Source organism: Pipistrellus kuhlii, unplaced genomic scaffold, assembly GCF_014108245.1.
Source record: "Pipistrellus kuhlii isolate mPipKuh1 unplaced genomic scaffold, mPipKuh1.p scaffold_m20_p_12, whole genome shotgun sequence".
Lineage (NCBI taxonomy): Eukaryota > Metazoa > Chordata > Mammalia > Chiroptera > Vespertilionidae > Pipistrellus > Pipistrellus kuhlii.
Genome location: NW_023425427.1, coordinates 15,517,440 through 15,536,609, shown reverse-complemented (window position 1 = coordinate 15,536,609; position 19,170 = coordinate 15,517,440). Strand labels below are relative to the sequence as shown.

The 19,170-nt window shown below is 41.2% G+C and overlaps 2 protein-coding genes across 11 annotated transcripts in view; both read left to right on the top strand.

Annotated features, from left to right (window-relative positions):
- The window catches only part of TDRD7 (tudor domain containing 7), a 50,888-nt gene extending 34,753 nt beyond the window's left edge, over positions 1 to 16,135 (top strand). For 6 of the 9 annotated variants that reach the window (XM_036433262.2, XM_036433268.2, XM_036433267.2 and 3 more), the window contains 6 exons: positions 1,909 to 1,995; positions 5,774 to 5,908; positions 7,017 to 7,127; positions 9,632 to 10,149; positions 13,355 to 13,515; positions 14,818 to 16,135. In XM_036433262.2, coding sequence (XP_036289155.1) covers positions 1,909 to 1,995; positions 5,774 to 5,908; positions 7,017 to 7,127; positions 9,632 to 10,149; positions 13,355 to 13,515; positions 14,818 to 15,038 — 1,233 coding nt within the window. In that variant the 3' untranslated portion in view covers positions 15,039 to 16,135. The remainder of the gene's footprint in view (positions 1 to 1,908; positions 1,996 to 5,773; positions 5,909 to 7,016; positions 7,128 to 9,631; positions 10,150 to 13,354; positions 13,516 to 14,817) is intronic. The other 3 variants (XM_036433269.2, XM_045579977.1, XM_036433266.2) reach the window with 1 other exon arrangement.
- A 2,949-nt stretch (positions 16,136 to 19,084) lies between these two features.
- TMOD1 (tropomodulin 1) overlaps positions 19,085 to 19,170 on the top strand; it is a 71,702-nt gene continuing 71,616 nt past the window's right edge. For both annotated transcript variants that reach the window (XM_045579976.1, XM_036433260.2), the window contains exon 1: positions 19,085 to 19,166. The gene's annotated coding sequence lies outside the window, so the exon portion shown is untranslated. The remainder of the gene's footprint in view (positions 19,167 to 19,170) is intronic.

Here is a 19,170-nt window from a genome sequence, read left to right as displayed (position 1 = left end):
AGAGCATCATCTACCTCTCAAGTTAGTCCTGAAATTGCAAACAAGAGTGGCCTCTACATTTATATACATATGAGTAATTTTTGAATAGTTTGAGATAGAATAGTGGGTGATAGACACAGACTGCTAATATAAAACAAAATAAAACAAAACCCTTCCTCCCACACACTGGTTTCTCCATTGTAAAATGAGGGTAAAACTGTACACATAGGATTGTCAGGAGAACAAGTTGCAAGCCTGCTAAATGGGCACAGAAGCTGGCTAATGACATAAGTGCTCGGCAACTGGTAGATCTGTTACTTACAAAGTGCGGTGATGATCCTACAGTGCCTGCCTGCCTGCCAGAGCCAGCTGGCTCCTCTGCCTCGGGCAATAGTGAAACCATGGAACTTAGGAGAATAAAACCTCTGGCATCACCCCCCCCTCCACCCCAGTCCCCCGCCTCCAAGCTCTTTATGGTCTGTGAGAGCCTACCACCTCAGTAAATGTGGTTCTGCAGTTTAAATTTATTAATGAGCTTCTTACCCTGTAAATCTAGTGTTCTTTTCTGAATCAGCATATGAAGAGGTTTTGATTTAAGGTACTAAAGTGATTTCTTTAGCTCCATTAGGACATTATCATCACAATCCAGAATATGCTATGATTTCTGAGTGAATGAACCCTAATGCCACTTCCATCCTGTCCCCCTCGCCCCTGGAAGTGACCCCTGGCCTCTAACGTACAAAGCACACTGGGGCCTCGTGGCACTTATGCAGTACTGAATTTTAGCTGTTTGGGTAGAGGTTTGTCTTAGATTGTAGGCTTGAGGACAGAGACTGAGCTTTACTGGTAAGCGTCAACTTCATTTAGGCGCTGTAGTACCTAATATAGTATTTTACATAGGATGGTATTTCCAAAGTTTTTGCTGAATCAGGTTAAGCCTGTATTCAGACTACAGCCTAAAACAGTGGTCAGCATACTCATTAGTCAACAGAGCCAAATATCAACAATACAATGATTGATATTTCTTTTGAGAGCCAAATTTTTTAAACTTAAACTTTTTCTAATGCCACTTCTTCAAAATAGACTAGCCCAGGCCATAGTATTTTGTGGAAGAGCCACACTCAAGGGGCCAAAGAGCCACATGTGGCTCATGAGCCACAGTTTGCCGACCATGGGCCTAGAATTAAGGCATTAAACCTATAGTTTTGCCTCTTTCTGTGTTAGAGATGTTTTAGGTAGATCTCAAGGTCAAAACTTAGGATTGATTTGCTCGTCTATCTTGGAGAAATCTGATACATCCAGAGAAGCTGAGGCCAGCGCTCATTTGCATGCATGTGCGTACAACCTATGGTGGTGACAAGCACTCTGGATAGTCCCTGGCATTCTTATAACCCAAGTGGAGGCATAACATGTGGAGGGAAGACTAAGATACTGTGGCAGGTCCCCAGCTTCAAGGGTGGAGCAGAGGAGGATGAAAAGACCTAAAGCTATGATGTGTTGGCTTTCATGGGCACTAATGTCCATATTTTAAAATCCTGTCTTTGAATCTAACTGGTAAGTGATGAATAAAGAAACCTTATTGACAGCTCGCCCAGCCTCCTCACTGTTCATCCAAGCTGTTCTTCTCTTTGTCAAGTTCATCTTCCCTCTTCATGTTTAACTCATGGCACCAGAGCCTGTATGAATCACACTGACCTCCATACTGGCCTCTGTAGACATTTTAACAGGCTGATTTGTGAGCCATGTGCAGGGAAGGAGCATAGATCGCTGCCATCAACTAGTGTAGAGAATTGAGGCAGAAGTTCTGTGACCCTGGGCTTGCATCCTCAGATCAGATGAAGCAGTTGGCCTGGGCACACAACGTTTCCCTAATGGTGAGCAGATGCTCTTTGCTGGGAGTAATAAGGTGTCATGCATTCTGTTTTGCAGCACATGACCTCAGAGTACTTCGTTTCCTTACCCTTCTGTGGGAAGATCTGCCTCTTCCATTGCAAAGGAAAATGGTTGCGAGTAGAGGTAAAAATTTGTCACTTAACTTTTTTTAACTTACAAAATATTTCAAACATACAAACAAGTTTTTTTAAAAATGAAAAAAGCAGTTTGAGAAATAAAATATGACCAAATGGCCAATGCTCCGTCTTCAACACCTTTCTTCTACTCCCACCCTGAATTTGATGTTTCTCATTCCTATTCATTTCTTTTTACTTTTGCTATGTTTGTATCTATATACATACACTTTTACTACCTAGATACTTTCATATATGGGTAGTAGAAATATAGAAATGAATATGAGTGTAAATATTTATAAGAAGAAATAAATGAATATGGTATAACTAGATGAAAAATATATTTTTAAAATATATATATAAATAGTGAAATGTATTGGTCCTTCTGAGACACACATTTCTTTCTTTGTGAGATTAGCCATGTCCATGTGTGGAGCTCTGGTTCGTTTGTTTTCATTGCTGTGTGAAGTAACCATGTGTGAATATGCCACTGTTATCATTCCATTCTCCTGATGATGGATATTTAGGTTGTTTCTAATTTTTTTATGAACATTGTCATCACAAACCTTCCTGTGCATATCCCCAGGCCACGTATGTAGGGAAGGCAGTTCTGGGTATAGGAAACACCTATCTGCAGCTTCACTAGATCATTGTCCAATTGCTCTCCACAGCTGCCCTTCCATTGAAGCTGTGGCCCTTGAGAGTTCCAGCTTCTTGGGGGAGTTTCCAACCCTCTCTCCCTCCTGCCCAGATGGCTTTGGCTTCAGTGTTCACACACTCCTCTATTTCCAGCCCCTAATGATTGTCTTATTTTCTTACGAGCTCAGTTATGAATTTGAAAGGTTTGTTATATTTTATCATGTATTTCTGTATGTTTTTCAAAGATGGATTTTTTATTTTTTGTAGTTACTGTTTATTTCCTTTCTTTGTGTCTTTTTTTAAAATATAGCTAGTTTTCCCAATTGTTAAAATTGAAAATTTGGGCTTTATTTTATTTTCTTTGTTTTCCTTTATTACAGAGGTTCTTAATCTAGGTGCGAAGACCTCTACTTTCAGGGTTCTTGCAAAGTGTGTGTGTGTGTGTGTGTGTGTGTGTGTGTGTGTGTGTGTTATGTGTTTTGGGGGGAAATATTCCTAATTTTCATAAGATTCTCAAAGAAACTAATCCTAAGAAGGCAAGAACTATTGCTCTATTGATTTTTAATACTGTGTAAGCAACATATTGAAAACTAAATTATACTGATTTTCCCTTTATTTCAATAAAACTTGGTCATATTTACTTTAACAAATGCAGCAATTTTGAAGGAATTCTTGTCATTAATGTGAATGTGTGTCAGAAGGCAGGGGTTACAGAACAAGAGTCTGAAACATGACTCATTAAAAAGAACATGGCATTATCGAATTTAAAAGTTTGTGATGTTTAATATATAATTTATAAATGCACAAGTACTAATTTCTTTAAACTTTTATTTTGAAATAATTTTAGACTTTTAAAGAATTACAGAAATATGCCGAAACCAGGTTTGGCTCAGTGGATAGAGCATCGGTCTGCGGACTGAAAGGTCCCAGGTTCGATTCCTGTCAAGGGCATGTACCTTGGTTGCGGGCACATCCCCAGTAAGGGGTGTACAGGAGGCAGCTGGTCGATGTTTCTCTCTCATCGATGTTTCTAACTGTCTATCCCTCTCTCTTCCTCTCTGTAAAAAATCAATAAAATATATATATTTTAAAAATTACAGAAATATCAATAGTTCAGAGTTCCTATATGCCTCCTACTGACCATCTCCAAATGTTATCATCTTGCATTTAACCAATATCAAAAACAGGAAATTAACATCGACATGATGTTATTAACTACACTTCAGAACTTACTGACATTTCCCAGATTGTCCCTCAAATGTCCTTTGTCTGGTCCAGGATTTCAAGTTGTATTTAATTATCATGTCCTCTCAGTTTTCTCCAACCTGGCAATTGCTCTGTCTTGATGACCTTTTAAAGGGCAGCAAAATTTTGTCGAGTATCTCTCAACTTCAGTTTCTTCAGGCTATGCCTATTTGGCAAAAATAACTTTTCAACATATCTTCAAATCTTTAGAATAATATCTAGTACTATTTTTATTACTATCAATGTGTGTATTGAATATCTTTGAGATAGCAAAAGTGTTCATTCTTTTAGTGATGCACATAGAAAGTTGAGGAAGGGAAATGGATTAATGAAAAGCAGATCATGTGTTTAAATGTTATGTTTGCTCTTGACACATCAATCTCAGTACCTGTGCATTCTAAACTTATTCTATACATCCAGTAGCTTTATTTCCTGGTCATCCATCTCCCTGCCACCACTCTTCCTCTAAACACATCCTGAGTGGTCTGCATTCACTTTCTACAGTATAATATGTTCTAATTTTTATAAATCCGTTTTTGTAAAAACATGAATAAAAGACTAAGAGGATAATTATAATCTATAGAATATATATGTATATATTATTCAATTATAGGATATATGGAAATACCAATTCTAGGCATTTTCTCGTCCTGAAAGCTTGTTCTAACATCTACTTCCTGTCTAGGTCAGGTGCCCATCCTCTATGTTGTCATATTCCTAACTTTATTATTGCCCTTACTACTACATTATTTTATGATTATATATTTGTATCATCTCTTATGAGACTAGGAACTCTTTAAGATGTGAAAGTATATCTCTGTGGCCCAATTATGCCAGGATATAATAAGTATTTAATATATACCATGTCTACTAATATAAATATTCAGTGTATATGTTTGAATAAATAAATACATTTTAAAATGTTACTTCATTGTGCTGTTTGAGTTTATCATAATATTAAGAGATTTTAAAATTGTATTAAGTATCCTCTGGGGCAGTGGAATAGGATTTGCTTTTGGTAAATCTGACTTCCATGCCAAGACTGGTTCAGTTACTCATGGCAGTGACTATGTTGAAGGCACCACTATTCCTATGGTGGCAATTAGTGCAATGAAGGCATGAAGTTCCTGCCCAGAGGGCCATCCTCCTGGGGCTATATTTGGCCAGTGTAACTCTAGTCAATGATGCCAATGTCACAATGGCTTAGTAAGGGAAATTATGGGCATTTAAAGATGCACCCAGTATCTTACATTGTGAGGTTGCCATTTGATCACAAATCAAATATTGCCTTGATTTAATGTGTAATTTTACCATTTTCAAATTATTAATTTGGACTTATTTTACCTCTTTATGATTTTCTGAGTTTCAAATTTTAAGTTAGAACAAATGAAGATAATTATCATTGGGTTTTCTGACAAAGCTACAAAATAACATTTAGAATTCAAAAATATATAGCATTTACTTGCTAAAAGTAAAATTCTGTCTGTGTTATCTCTATTATTAATTTCCTCATTGCTAAGACACAATGGTTTTTTTCTCTCACATTTTAATATTGTAGAGAGCAGACTGCATCCTATAATCAGCAATACATAATAATGTGTCAAATTGTTGTATAGTCAGTAGTGTCCTAGAATTGAAAATATAGTAAATATTACTATGTTTATTAATTTTACTGATTATTACTTGTTTAGTGATTGGTACTGATTAAATAAATTAATAACTAGATGTTGAAATTAATTCTACTCTAAAAGAATACCTATAAATACATTTAAAATAAGAGATAATTTAGTAACGGAAGTCTTTGTTGCTTTTACATGCAATTTGGAGTTGAACAAGATGTAATGGCACAGAACCGTTTGACCTTTGGGATGTGCTTGCTAATGAGCCAAATTGTCTCGTTGCAGATCATGAACGTTCACAGCAGCCGGACTCTTGATGTTCAGTTTCTGGACTCCGGCACCGTGACATCCGTAAAAGTGTCTGAGCTCAGGGAAATTCCCTCTCGGTTTCTACGAGAAATGGTTTCAATACCGTCTCAGGTACTGTATGTTACAAGCTCAGGGGTTTGCTGGAAAAGACTTGAATGTATTTGTAATTGTGTTGTGAGATGCCCTCTCAGTTTTGATAATGATTGAAGTCTGAGTTTGTAACAAAATTGGAAACAATCCAAATGTGGTAGTCCACTGGTTTTCAGATATAAAATTCAGCTGTCTTAGACAAGAATACCAGACTTATAGAACACTAGAGGCCCGTTGCATGAAGATTCATGCAATAGGCCTCACTCCGTCATCACCTGCCTGGCCCCTACAGGTATAGAGTGTGTGGCCTCATTGGCAGGGGCGGAGGGGGTGGGGGGAGAGAAGAAACGTTGAGAGACTCAGACACCCAAAAGAGGAGGCCATGACAGGGAGGATGTGGTCCAGAGAGGAAAGAAGGAATCCAGGAAGTAGGTTTGGTTCCCTTCACAGAATTGCCTCCATCAGTTCAGTGGCTTCCATGAGACGGCAGGAGTCCCTGAGGTCACCCTTTACTACCCCCTGCTGTAGCCATTCTACAAAAGCTTGTGCCGTGGTGGTGGGAGGTAAAAGGATTGTGGGAACTGAGGTTTTAGCTAGTGATGGGTCTCAGTTTTTCTCCATTATAACCTCCTCCCAAAGGTGAGCAGAATTGTCTGGCATCCACAGGTGCTCAGGAAATGCTGAATAAAGCACATAGGCTTCCAAAAAGATTTCTTTAACAGGATTTTTATCCAAATGACACTTCATTTTTTTATGGTTGGGTTTGGGGGGAAGACATAGATATTCGTCCCAATCCTGTCTTCTCGGTTTTGTGATCTGATAGTCTCTCCACATCTGTTTCACATTTATATAATTAGGGTTGCAACGTTGGCCTGTCCAACAGAAAAGTATTGTAGGGTGAGAAGTAGGTGAAGTGCCTGGTACTAGGAGTGAAGATAACAGTAGTAATATAAACAGAGCCAGGAAGAAAGCAGGTGCTCCAGCCTGAGCACTGTGATTGTCATTATAGCTATCGCTGCCGCTTGCTTTCTATCTTGGCAACATCTGACTTGTAGGAAAATAATATTGATGTTACAAGTACCTACTTTAAGGTGGTGTGTTTGCTTTTCCATCATGTTTTCTTTTTCAGGCCATCAGGTGCTGTTTAGCGGATGTTCCGCAATCGATTGGCATGTGGACGCCAGATGCTGTGCTTTGGTTAAGAGATTCTGTTTTGAATTGCTCGGACTGTAGCATTAAGGTCAGTCATCTTACTGGACCCGATACATTTAGAAAGGGAGCTGTCAGCTGGAAGGGCTCATTTGTTTTTGTGTGAAAGAATTTATCTTACAGTAAACTGATGCTTCCACATCTGAGATAGGTTACATGTGTGGTGAAAGGATATTTTATGTTTTAAGTTTTTAAAATATATTCTTATTGATTTCAGAGAGGAAGGGAGAGGGAGAAATAGAAACATCAATGAGAGAAAAATCATTAATTGGCTGCCGCCTGCATGCCTCCTACTGGGGATCGAGTCTGCAACTGGGGCTTGTGCCTTTGACCAGAATCAAACCTGGAACCCTGCAGTCTATAGGCCGACACTTTATCCACTGAGCCAAATGGTTAGGGCTCATGGTTTAATTTCTATGTAAGAACTTATTCTGATAAGTGGGGTAGAGGGGTTATTGGGGGGGGGGGGGTGGAGGTAGACATCTGTAATACTTTCAACTATTAAGGTTATTTTTTAAAAAAGAACTTATTCTGAATCTCCAATACTATTTTAAAACCCTTTATATAATTTTTCCATTATAATCAAGGTAGCAGACATGGTTCTCTGCTCCTATTTTGTACATGATAAGGAATTAAATTCCCAACAGAGGGACCACCATATATGTGTTGATAAATGTTTCTAAAAATCACTTAACTCCTCTGTTTTTTTTTCTAGTGTAATAGATTATAAACAAATTATTTGCTTTTAATTCTGTTTTTGCCTCTTTTCCTAAAGTTTGCTTCAATTGCTAGATTTATTTCACTAGTTTTTTTTACACTTTTGCTTCTTCATATCAAAAACATTGCTAATATTTCCAAGAATAGAAATGCAAAATGATATTTCTCTGTTTTAACTAATGCAAATTGTGTTGTCATTTTCTATGAAAAATTAATAATGAAATGTCCTTGAGAAATACCTTCATGAAGATTTCTAAATTATTCTAGCTCACATTGATTTTCCTCTCTTCTTACTCCTCTCGGATTTAAAATGTACAGTTCCTCACTTAATTACATATCATTTTATAGTTTTTAATTGACACATGATAATGAAAATTGTTTTCTCAGCTACTTTTTCAGCTCCTAAATTCAGAGCATTGGGTACTCAAGAAAAATATTTTAATGGTTACTTTTGAAGCTGAACTTCTGAATCATAAATATCAAAATGAATTAGCAGTCAGTACTTCCTTAGCACTCCAGTGATGAATTTAAGTAGATCATCTTGCTAAGGAAGAAGACAATTTTAGATAAATCGCTGCAGCAGGATTGCCTTGCAGGTCTCCTCCTGTCTTCAGGCCTGGTCTCTGCCTTCCACTCCTGGCCTGTTGTGATAAAAACTAGATGTGGCTACAAGTATCTCATGTTTGTCATTTCTAAGATAAGCCACTATCGGTGGCTGGTGTCCCAGGCGGACACTCACTCCGCTGACAGAAAGAGGTAGCTAGGCAGTCAGAGGTCTCCCGGGCAAAGGTGCAAACTGCTCTTCTGGCCCGGAGCTTCCCTCCTCCTCTCTCACTCCCAAGGTCCCTCTTTTAAGTAATTGGGGAAGGACTGAGGGCTGAGGTCAGATATTAAGACCAAATAAGGAGTTTAGACCAGAGGTCCTGGAGGATATGGTGAATGTCAAAGCTTTTTCCTCCCTCTAGTGTGAACGGACACCAGCCTTAAGCAGAATGATTACTGGACATTCTGCCATTGCTGTGATTATTTATTACTAGAGGCCCAGTGCACAACATTCGTGCACTGGCGGGGGAGGTCCCTCAGCCCAGCCTGCACCCTCTCACAGTCTGGGATCCCTCAGGGGAGGTCCTAGTGACTGTAGGCTTAGGCTCAGTCCTTAGCGCTGCCATGGACGTGGGAGAGGCTCCTGCCACCGCCGCTGTGCTCGCCAGCCATGAGCATGACTTCTGATTGAGTGGCACTCCCTCTGTGGAAGTGCACTGCCATCAGGGGGCAGCTCCTGCCCCCTGGTGGTCAGTGTGCATCATAGTGACCAGTCATTCCTCTGTTCAGTTGATTTGCATATTGGAGTTTTATTAGTATTCAGGATTGTTGAAGTTGAGCACATGGGGATTCCTCATACTCTTCTTTCTATTTTGAGTGTTTTAAATGTAATTAATTTTAAAAATTTAGTCATGATATATCAAATCATTTCCTCTCAGTAATGACCTCTAGCAAGTTGGAAGGTATTTCTCAGAGATTTTGGAAGTTAGTAAATTCTTCACTTCCATAAGCTTGTTGCTGGTTGCTAGACTACTTAAGAGCTTATGCATTGCTACAGACGTGATAGATAATTCATCTGACCTGAAGTAAAATGATTTTGAGCAAGTTGGGGTGTTCGTTTGTTTTTTTTGCTTGTTTGGTGTTTTTTTTTTTTTGGTTTTTTTTTTTTTTTTGGCAAAATACTGTGCTTTAATATTTAACGTTAATATTATAACCACCTCTTGGAGTTCAGTGCCAACTTGGATTTCCTGAATTGTTTTTTCACGTTTTTCAAAGGTGACAAAAGTGGATGAAGCCAGAGGGGTCACACACATTTATTTATTTACTCCCAAGAACTTCCCTGATCCTCACCGCAGCATTAACCGCCAGATTACAAACGCAGACTTGTGGAAGCATCAGAAGGACGTGTTTCTGAGTGCCCTCGCCGGTGACGCTGGCTCTCCCGGCAGCAGAGACGGGCACACGGCTGCTGCCGCGGGCACCGCCGCGGGCACCGCCGGGGAGAGTGTCAGAAAGAGCCTCGCGGATGTCAGCAAGAAGCTCCTGGTGGATCACGCCCTCTCCTTCTCCACGGAGGAGCTGCCGCCTCCGGTGCCCTTGGCGCAGCCAGGGGAGCACATGGATGTGTACGTGCCCGTGGCCTGCCACCCGGGCTACTTCGTCATCCAGCCGTGGCAGGAGATCCATAAGCTGGAGGTTCTGATGGAGGAGATGATCCTGTACTACAGCGTGTCTGAGGAGCGCCACGTGGCCGTGGAAAAGGACCAAGTGTATGCCGCAAAAGTGGAAAATAAGTAGGTCCCTGGACAAAGCGTTTGTTCTATTTCTAAGAGAAATGTAGAGTGATAACGGAGTCCTCAATCCCTGCAGGGGGACTTTGAGCAGCACAAATGGGAGTTTTGAATACGAAATGAGATTAATGAATTATGCAGTTTTCTAATATTTAAAATGATGTCATTTATCTAAAAATCTAGTGATCATTTTTCTATTAAAACTTAACCATATCTGAAGTGAAGTTTTAAATGTTTTTTTCTACTTTTCTATTAGAAAATATATTTGTTTATTCAAAAAACATTTTTATTTAATAACCTTTTAATTAAAAAAATAAGATGTTTATTGTAGAAAATTTAAAAAATACAAAAAAGCATACAAAATGAAAATTAGTTAACCGGACACTACTTATGTATTTCTTCAATTATTTGTGTATTTCTTCTAGTTTTTACTCTACATATTTATACAGCTGGATTATTATTAGTATGTATAATTTTGTACTTGCTCTTTTACCTGACAATCCTGTGAACAGTTTTTCATGTAATAAAATTTCTTCATAAACATTTTTAATGGCTGAGAAAATAGTCCATCATACAGAGAAATCATAATTTATCATTCTCTTCTTATGTAGGGTTTATTTCCTCCCACATTTTTCACTCTTAAAAGTGAAAAAGTATAGTACTCATTCTGAAAAGCATTCAACTAACATGTTGCAAGTTTTTCATCTTCCTAAAAGTATTTTTACTGTGTCAACTTATTGATAACAATAAGCATAAATATGTTTAATTCAGAACAATAGAAACAGTGTTGGTATAAATTTGCCTCAGAATTCTTTGCAGGATAAATTAATCACAGTGAAAATCAAATTACTGTTACCTGCTATCTGAGGGGCAGATTAATGATAATTACTGGGGATTCCTACTTGAAAGCAAGGGTTGTGTGGGAGGGACCTGCAGTCTGGGATGTTAGAATCGTTCCCCTCACCCCATGTGCCTAACAGCTCTACCCCAGGACTCTTGGGCTTCAACCAATTAATCCAGGGGTCCTCAAACTTTTTAAAGTGGGGGCCAGATCACGGTCCCTCAGAGAGCTGGAGGGCCGGACTATATGAACTACTAATTCCTACTGTAACACCTCGGCTGCGCTCACTGCCCAAAAAACCTGGCGGGCTGGATCAGACTCCTCTGCGGGCCGCATGTGGCCCGCGGGCCGTAGTTTGAAGACGCCTGAATTAATCTGTACCCCAGATAAGCAAGGGCTGTCCTACAGATAAGAACAGATTCCCTGATTTTTTTTAACTTTATGAACTGAAACCATGTAAAATGTTTAGAGTTTCTATTGCTTACAACCCAGGACTCTTTACTACACCTTGTTTCCAACTAAGGTAAGTTAAGACGTAGGAATTTTGAATGCATTTTTTATTACAGTGGTTTCCAGGTCTAAGAATAACCTGGGAAACCTATTAGCAATGGAGATTCTCCTTCATCACTCCAGACCTGTAGTGGAGGGTCTCCCCAGATAGCCTGAATCAGAATCGCTGGGGGTGGAACCCCACAATCCGTGTTTTTAACAGATTCTCCAGGAGATTCACAAGCAGCCTTGCACTGAAATTGGAAATCTAGCCTTTATTTAAGCTATTAGTTTTGAAAGGTGAAAGCTGAGTAAAACTTTAATATTTAAGTTCTCTGATGGCTCTCTCCTCACTTCTCTTACTTATAGACTCAAAGCAGAGACATCATTTGCCTTGTACAATTTGAAGACATTCTATTGGTTGAAACCCAATGTTTTAATGTCCTTTTGCACTTAATTAGAAGCATGCACCAAGCTGGCATTTCCATTAATGAAAAGTTCTCTTTAATTTGGTCTGAAGTTCTTATATTTACACAGCTTATCTTAATTTTAATAATAATTATGATGGCTACCATTTGCAAAGTGCCTAAAAGGTCAAGTACATAAAGTGCTAAGTGCTTTGTATATATTATTCCTGAAAGTGAATTAAAATTAAGTATTACCCATGAGATAACAGGCTCAGAGAGTGAGCAAAGAGCCCAGCATAACGCAACTACAAAATGGCCCAGCTCAGTGGGGCCTCAGCTCAGCAGTTCAGCCCCAAAAGCTCTTAGGTACTTATTCTGATACCTGTTTGTGGCCCTGTAACTCACGGAGTTTTGCTTGCTGCACTGTGGCCTAATTTGAAGGTTTATGGAATTTCCCCTAGGAGCCCCCAATCAGTGTTGAAGAAAGCTTTTTTGTAGCTTTCTTGTTGCAGTGAAGTGCTTGCTGTTCCACAGGGCTTGTACCTGATACACGGGCTTCAGAGGGTGTCCAGGTCTGCCACCTGAGGCAGCCCCGCTCCCACCATGCAGGAGAGACTTCCCTTTCAGACTTATGAGCCACCATCCTCGCCTCAGCATAATCATGTGGGCAAGACTCTAGGACTTCACAATGGTCCTTCATTCCTGAACGTCGAGGTCTAGGTTTTTCTCATTATTAATGAGTAAAGGCCCAGAGGGGAAAAGCATATTTGTATGGCATCTTGAACACTGGATCTTTCCCCATATTCTCCTACCCTTTCCAGGTTCTTTAAGCAATAGGTTAGATTTCTTTTGTTTTTCAATGCATTTATTGGCATAATTAAAATTGTCAACTTTACATTCTTTTTTGTAATCTCTTCCCAACCTCCTTTTCCAGTCTGACTTTCTCTCCCACTCCTGCCCACATCCCACCGCCCTGCTTACTGTAGTGTTTGCTCCACCCAAAGCACGGCGCCCTGTGGAGCCCCCTGTGCTCTTCTCCCATGCCGGTCTTCAGCCTGGCCTGGTCTGCATGCCTCCCTCTCCCACCTTCCACCCATGTGCCTTGCCCCCAACGTATGGCCATCCCCATCTCCCCGAAAGAATGAAGGAATCTACTAGCCTTGTCCTGATTATCCCCAATGGCATTTGTTTCATTCTGCTTCGTGATGGTCAGTGGATTGTCTCATTCTCCTTCAGCTCCATGAGGCCTGAAAAAGGTCGTTAGAGTGAGGGAATTCCACCAAATGAGCCAGTGCTAAAGCCAAGAATAGGAACCTTTGAAAAAAGAAGCAATCCCTTTAAAAACTTCTAGGATATTTTGATAGACTTCATTCATACTCATTTTTCTTTTTATCATAAAATGCTATCCTTAACTAAAGCAGGTGTTGATTGTGTGTGTTTCTTCTTCCTTTTCAATCCTTTGCACACCTAGGTGGCACAGGGTGCTTTTAAAGGGGATCCTGACCAATGGACTGGTATCCGTGTATGAGCTGGACTATGGCAAGCACGAGCTAGTCAACATAAGGAAAGTACAGCCCCTCGTGGACATATTCCGAAAGCTGCCGTTCCAGGCAGTCACGGCTCAACTAGCAGGTAATTTCTGTGGAATTTGAATTCACTCCCCAATATGGTTTATATTGTCATGTTGTCCTGAGCACAGAGTCATTGGCTTATTGAGATAACTTTTTTTTTAGCACAAACAACTTCCAGACCATAATGGAAATAATTTTTAATGGTCTCTCAGAGTCATGCCCTCCAGCTATACCTGCTATTTCTGTTTCTCCACATTCCTTTCTGTCTCTGTTCATGTATGAGTTTATTTCTAAAGCTATAATCTTAGTCCAGGTACAATATCACAATCTGCTTTATTCACTTAGCATTTTCCCCCTAATTTTGGGGTGGCTGTTTGATGGTCTTAATAATGATGTTAATAGCTGCAAAGTATTCTGTTTAATCATTATTTCCCTATTGTTGGGTGTTTAGGTTCTTTATACTTTTATTGCAGCATTAAGAAAAAACTTGCGATGTTTTGGCCAGTGTTTAGGGTGTCGGCCCATGCACCAATGGGTCGAGGGTTTGATTCCCGGTCAAGGGTGTGTATCTGGATTACAGGTTCTGTCCCTGGCCCTGGTGGGGGCTCATGCAGGAAGCTACCAATGGATGTGTCTTTCAAATTTATCTCTCTCTCTCTTTTTCTTTTTCTTTCTCTCCCCTTCCCTTCCCTTCTTTTCTCCCATCCATTCTCTCTAAAAATCAATGGAAAAAATATCCTCAGGTAAGGATTAACAAAACAAACAAAAGTCATGGGGATTTAGAAATGCATAGGACTTAAATTTCATCTGATCCAACGAGTTTATTTTATAAGTAAACCAAGGCCTGGGAAATAAACTGATTTGCCCAAAATCAGACCACTTGCTGGAAACCGTAACTGAGGAAGAGCTGGAAATAGTAACTGAGTCTCCAGATGTTCAATCATGTTGTTGTATATAATAAATTTTTGAAAAATTAGTATATTAATGCATTTTTTTTTACTATATCTCATTCATCAGGGGGAAAAATCTATAAATAAGAGAAATGTTGTTGGTATCATTGATATTTTATTCCCCCTGTTTATGTCTATTATCATTTTAAATTTGCATGTATTTTATGTAGGGAAATGTACAGTAGTTATTATAACTTCATTTTATAACACAGCATGAAAATGGTCTACAAAAGTAACCCGTTTAGAATAGAAAACTGTAAGCTGCCCTGCTTCAAGACGGTTCTGCAACTGTTTTGTCAGCTAGGCAAGTCCAGCCGGGGACGGTTAAGCGACTGTGGCGTTGACTAAGGAGTTTTCCATTACAGTGGGCAGAGAAAGGCTCACTGACCCCTCCCTGCTCTGCTCTCTCCTAGGAGTGAAGTGCAGCCAGTGGTCTGAGGAGGCTTCCATGGTGTTCCGGAATCATGTGGAGAAGAAACCTCTGGTGGCATTGGTGCAGACGGTGATAGAAAGTGCTAACCCTTGGGACCAGAAAGTGGTGTTGTATTTAGTGGACACATCCCTGCCAGACACGGATATCTGGATTCATGATTATATGTCAGAATATTTGGTAGAGCTTTCGAAAATTAATTAATGGCTGCTCTGAGACCTCCGCAACTAATCCAGATGTTCTAGCAATAACAAAATGTAGTAGGCTTAAAAAAATCTTATCTCTGCTACATGGCTGACGGCTGTGGGGATTGAAAAGAATATGTTATGTTTGATGAAAACTATTTAATAAGTAGTATTTAACAGTTGAATTTTCGAAGAAAATTGCGCTTGAATTATTACTATAATATTAGATTAAAATGTTTATCCATATAAGAACTGACTACCTCCTAATTTCTAGGCTTTATGATCTTAAGATGAAGAGTTTCCCTTTCTATTCATGTTGTCTTCCTTGCAGTGCTGGCTTCTTCTCCAGTTAGACTGAGAATTTCGGGACTTAACTCTACCGTGGTGTCCCCAAATCACCAGACCCTGTGCAGACTATCCCAAGTCTTAGCACACCAGCATTGCTAGTGGTGCTGCAGGAGGGGCAGCCTGGCACACCAGTGTGGCCCTCCCCCCAGTCTTACGTGGCTTCTCATTGCCCAGACTGAAGACCCAGGCCTTCTACCATCTCCCTACCCAACCTCACTGTCCACCATTCCCCGTGCCAGGCACACGGGACCTTTATGTGGTCCCTGAGCCCCACGCATGTCCATTCAGGGTTACTGGCATTCTCAAGCAGTGACGTGCTGGTAAATGTTTGATCACTAGTTCTAGAGGGTGTGGTCTGTGAACCTTGATCTGCAAAGTGTGATGATTCCTATGTTGTAAGTACTCCCTCCATTGTTCCATTCCAGCTAACCGTGTGACGTCACTGAATGTGACGTCACTGTGAGTGTGGAGCTGGTGGGAGATGCGCACCGCTGTCTGTGTCCTCCACAGCGCACACAGTTCTGTCTCGCCCGCATCAGGCACATAATGAATGTGCTTGCTAAGGAGTGGGCAGGATGCATCAACAGAGGGACCGGTTGGAGGCCTTGGCAATGGCCTAAAGATGAGGGGGGAGGCCCTGGCTAACATGGAGCAATGGGACTAAAGAAAAATATTAAAGGTTTTTTGAAGTTCTTGGTTAGAATGACTAGTACTGACATCTTGGATATAGAAGCTAAGGAAAAAGAGGCATCAAAGAGTGATGCCAGGGAGAAAAAAAAGAGAAAAAGAAAAAGAGTTTTGCCAAGTCTTAAGGTCTAAGAGGGTAGGATGGTGACCCTTCCTCAGTGTGATTGGGAAGCTTAACATGTTGGTTAACTTACTGAGTTCAAGCTAAAAGGCCTGTGGGTGAAGATATGCACAAACTATTGGAGATTGGAGTGGATTTCAGGGAGACCACTGGGCTGAAGGTAAAACACTTGAAGTCATTTGCTTATTTTTTTGTGTGAGAAAATCTAGGGAAAGAAAGAACAGAAAGAAGTTAAAGACCAGGTGTTTTAAGCTATTTGTATAAAGCATTGAAATGATCTTTCTAACTTTTTAAAATTAATACTTTATAATGAAAGTGATTCAAAATTTGGGAATGCTTATGCCAGTGATTTAAGTAACTATTTATGATAAAATAAAATAAAAAGTCTGACATAATGTGTAAGTGAAATAAAGTAGTATAAATGTTTTTTTTTTATAATGGTTTCCTTTCCTACAAAAATAAACAAAAATTCTCAAATTATCTACAGCTAATGAAGAGGTGGTTTCTATTTCCCTGACTTTAGAAGTGTTTCTATTATTTTTTTAAATAAAGCAATTAATTGCATTGTTGATATAACTGAAAAGGTAATCATGTGCTAGGACAATTTGACAGACAGACAAATGAAACTTGATCTCTACCTCACACCACATTCCAAAGTCAATTCCAGGTGGATAAACCTAAGCGTGAAAGGTTAATGTGAGAAGATAACATAGGAAAATACCTGTATGGTCTAGGACAGTGGTCGGCAAACTGCGGCTCGCAAGCACATGCGGCTCTTTGGCCCCTTGAGTGTGGCTCTTCCACAAAATAGCATGGCCTGGGCGAGTCTATTTTGAAGAAGTGGCTTTAGAAGAAGTTTAAGTTTTAAAAATTTGGTTCTCAAATTTCAGTCGTTGTCCTGTTGATATTTGGCTCTGTTATCTAATGAGTTTGCCGCCCACAGGTCTAGGAGTAGGAAAGACGTCTTAAGCAGGACACACAAGGTGCTAACAATGAAGGAAAAGTTGATAGACCAGACTGTATTGAAATGAAGAACACCTGTTTGTCAAAGACATTATTATGAAGGTGAAAAGGCAAAGCAGAATGGAGGAATATATTCTGTACAAGATGGGGCCAAAGTCGGTTTACAGTTGTATGAGAAACAGATTTTACTTTATATTATTATTTATTATTATTTTCCATATGAACAACTGTAAACCGACTTTGGCCTCACCCTATATGTCGTGGGGAAATAAACTGAACATTTTCAGTAAACAAAATAGGCAATACTTTTGAGCAAAATACTTCACAGAAGAGAAAAACTACTGGTCCATAAACATGAAGAGGTGCTCAACACAGTAGGGCACAAATTCAAACCTCAGTGAGATACCACAACTCACGTCCCAGAAACGGGGGGAATGTTTCCACTTTCGTTAGTTCCAAGTGTGTCTGCGGCATGGACTTGTGCAGGAGGAGGACACCGGCGAGGAATGTTCCCAGCAGCACTATCTGTAGCAGCCAAAACCTGCAAGCACCCTATACGTTCGTTGAGAATGAGATGTACACTTAAAAACAGTGGTACACGGTGGGGCTTATATTCCTCTACACTGCAGTGTTTCCCAAAGAGTGGTACGCGTACCCGCAGGGGTACAGGAAGAGTTTGGTGGGGATGTGCACTGCACCATGCTTAGCTGCGCCTAATTCTATGTTCTCATGAGTACGAGGGGTACTCAGTGTTACGAAAATTATAGAAGGGGCACACATATGTCAAAAGTTTGGGAAACACTGCTCTACAGCAAGGAGAGGAAACGACCACCATAGGAAACAACACGATTTCACAAATGTGGAGGGAAGAGGAAAGAGGGAAGCAGGAGGGGATTGCTGTGAGTGAGGAAAGCCATCTTCGGGAGGGAGAGCTGGAGGGAAGGGACACGTTGGCTTCCGGGCTTGTTGGCGATGCCCTGTCCTGACGGAGTGGTGGTTGCAACAGGTGTTCTCAGAGAGGGGAATTCTGGAACCTGCACTTGTCAGATTCCACAGCAAAAGAGTTTTAAAAAGCATCTGGAATGTTAAATCCGTGCTTTATTTTAAAACATATCGCTTGCAAAGAGCATTCTCTCACAGCTTTCTGGGTTTTGCCATGTAGAGATGCATGTTAGTGGGAGATGAGATTAAAAACAGAGTGCTTCTCCTCGGTAATCACACCCCGGGGTTACAAACAGCTCCTGTTAGTTGTTCCTACCACAAACCTTCCATCATAACCCAGAGATCATACCTAATGCGCATTCAAATTGTTTTCTACGAGCCAATTAAAAACTTAAAACACTTAAAGTTTGTTGGGCTTGAGTGGTTTGTCCTGGAAAACATATTAGCCTTTTAAGAGCATGGGACTTGGTTTGTTGCGGTTCTTCTACCTCGTCATATGGGACCCTCCGTTCTCGGTATAGAGACAAGACTCAACTCGGGGGCGCAAAGCGAGCATTGTGTGGGGGGGGGGGGGGGGCGGGGGGGGAGGGATGGGGAGAGAGGGTTCGGGGTTGGAGGGGGGCTGCTGGTGAGGTGGAGGGGCGTTGCTGCTTCAGTGGAAGGAGGTGAAGGTGCAGCTGCTGCCGGGCTGGCTTTGCACCATCCAACAACCTTCCTAGACCCGCAGGACGAGAACCGCCCACCTTTTCCCAGATGATGTACCGTCACCTTAACTCCTGGGACCCGTGGGGACCCGGGACTCCGGAGGGCGCTGCACCCGAGGGCCCCCTCCCCCCACCCGCCCTTGGCCGGCCCCTGCCCAGGCCGCCGCGGGTGTCGCTCCCTCCCGGGCCCGGGCGCCCCCGGCGGAGGAGAGATAAGAGGGAGCGGCGGGCGGGGCGGGGCGCGGTGCCTGCGGAGCGGACCGCCCCGCTCCCTCCCTCCCCCGGCCCAGCGCCCGCCCGCCCGCCCGCCGCCGCACGGAGTCCGTCCACCGCGCGCTCCGCTCGCCACCGCTCGCACCTTCCCCCGCGGCTCCACGGCCCGGTAA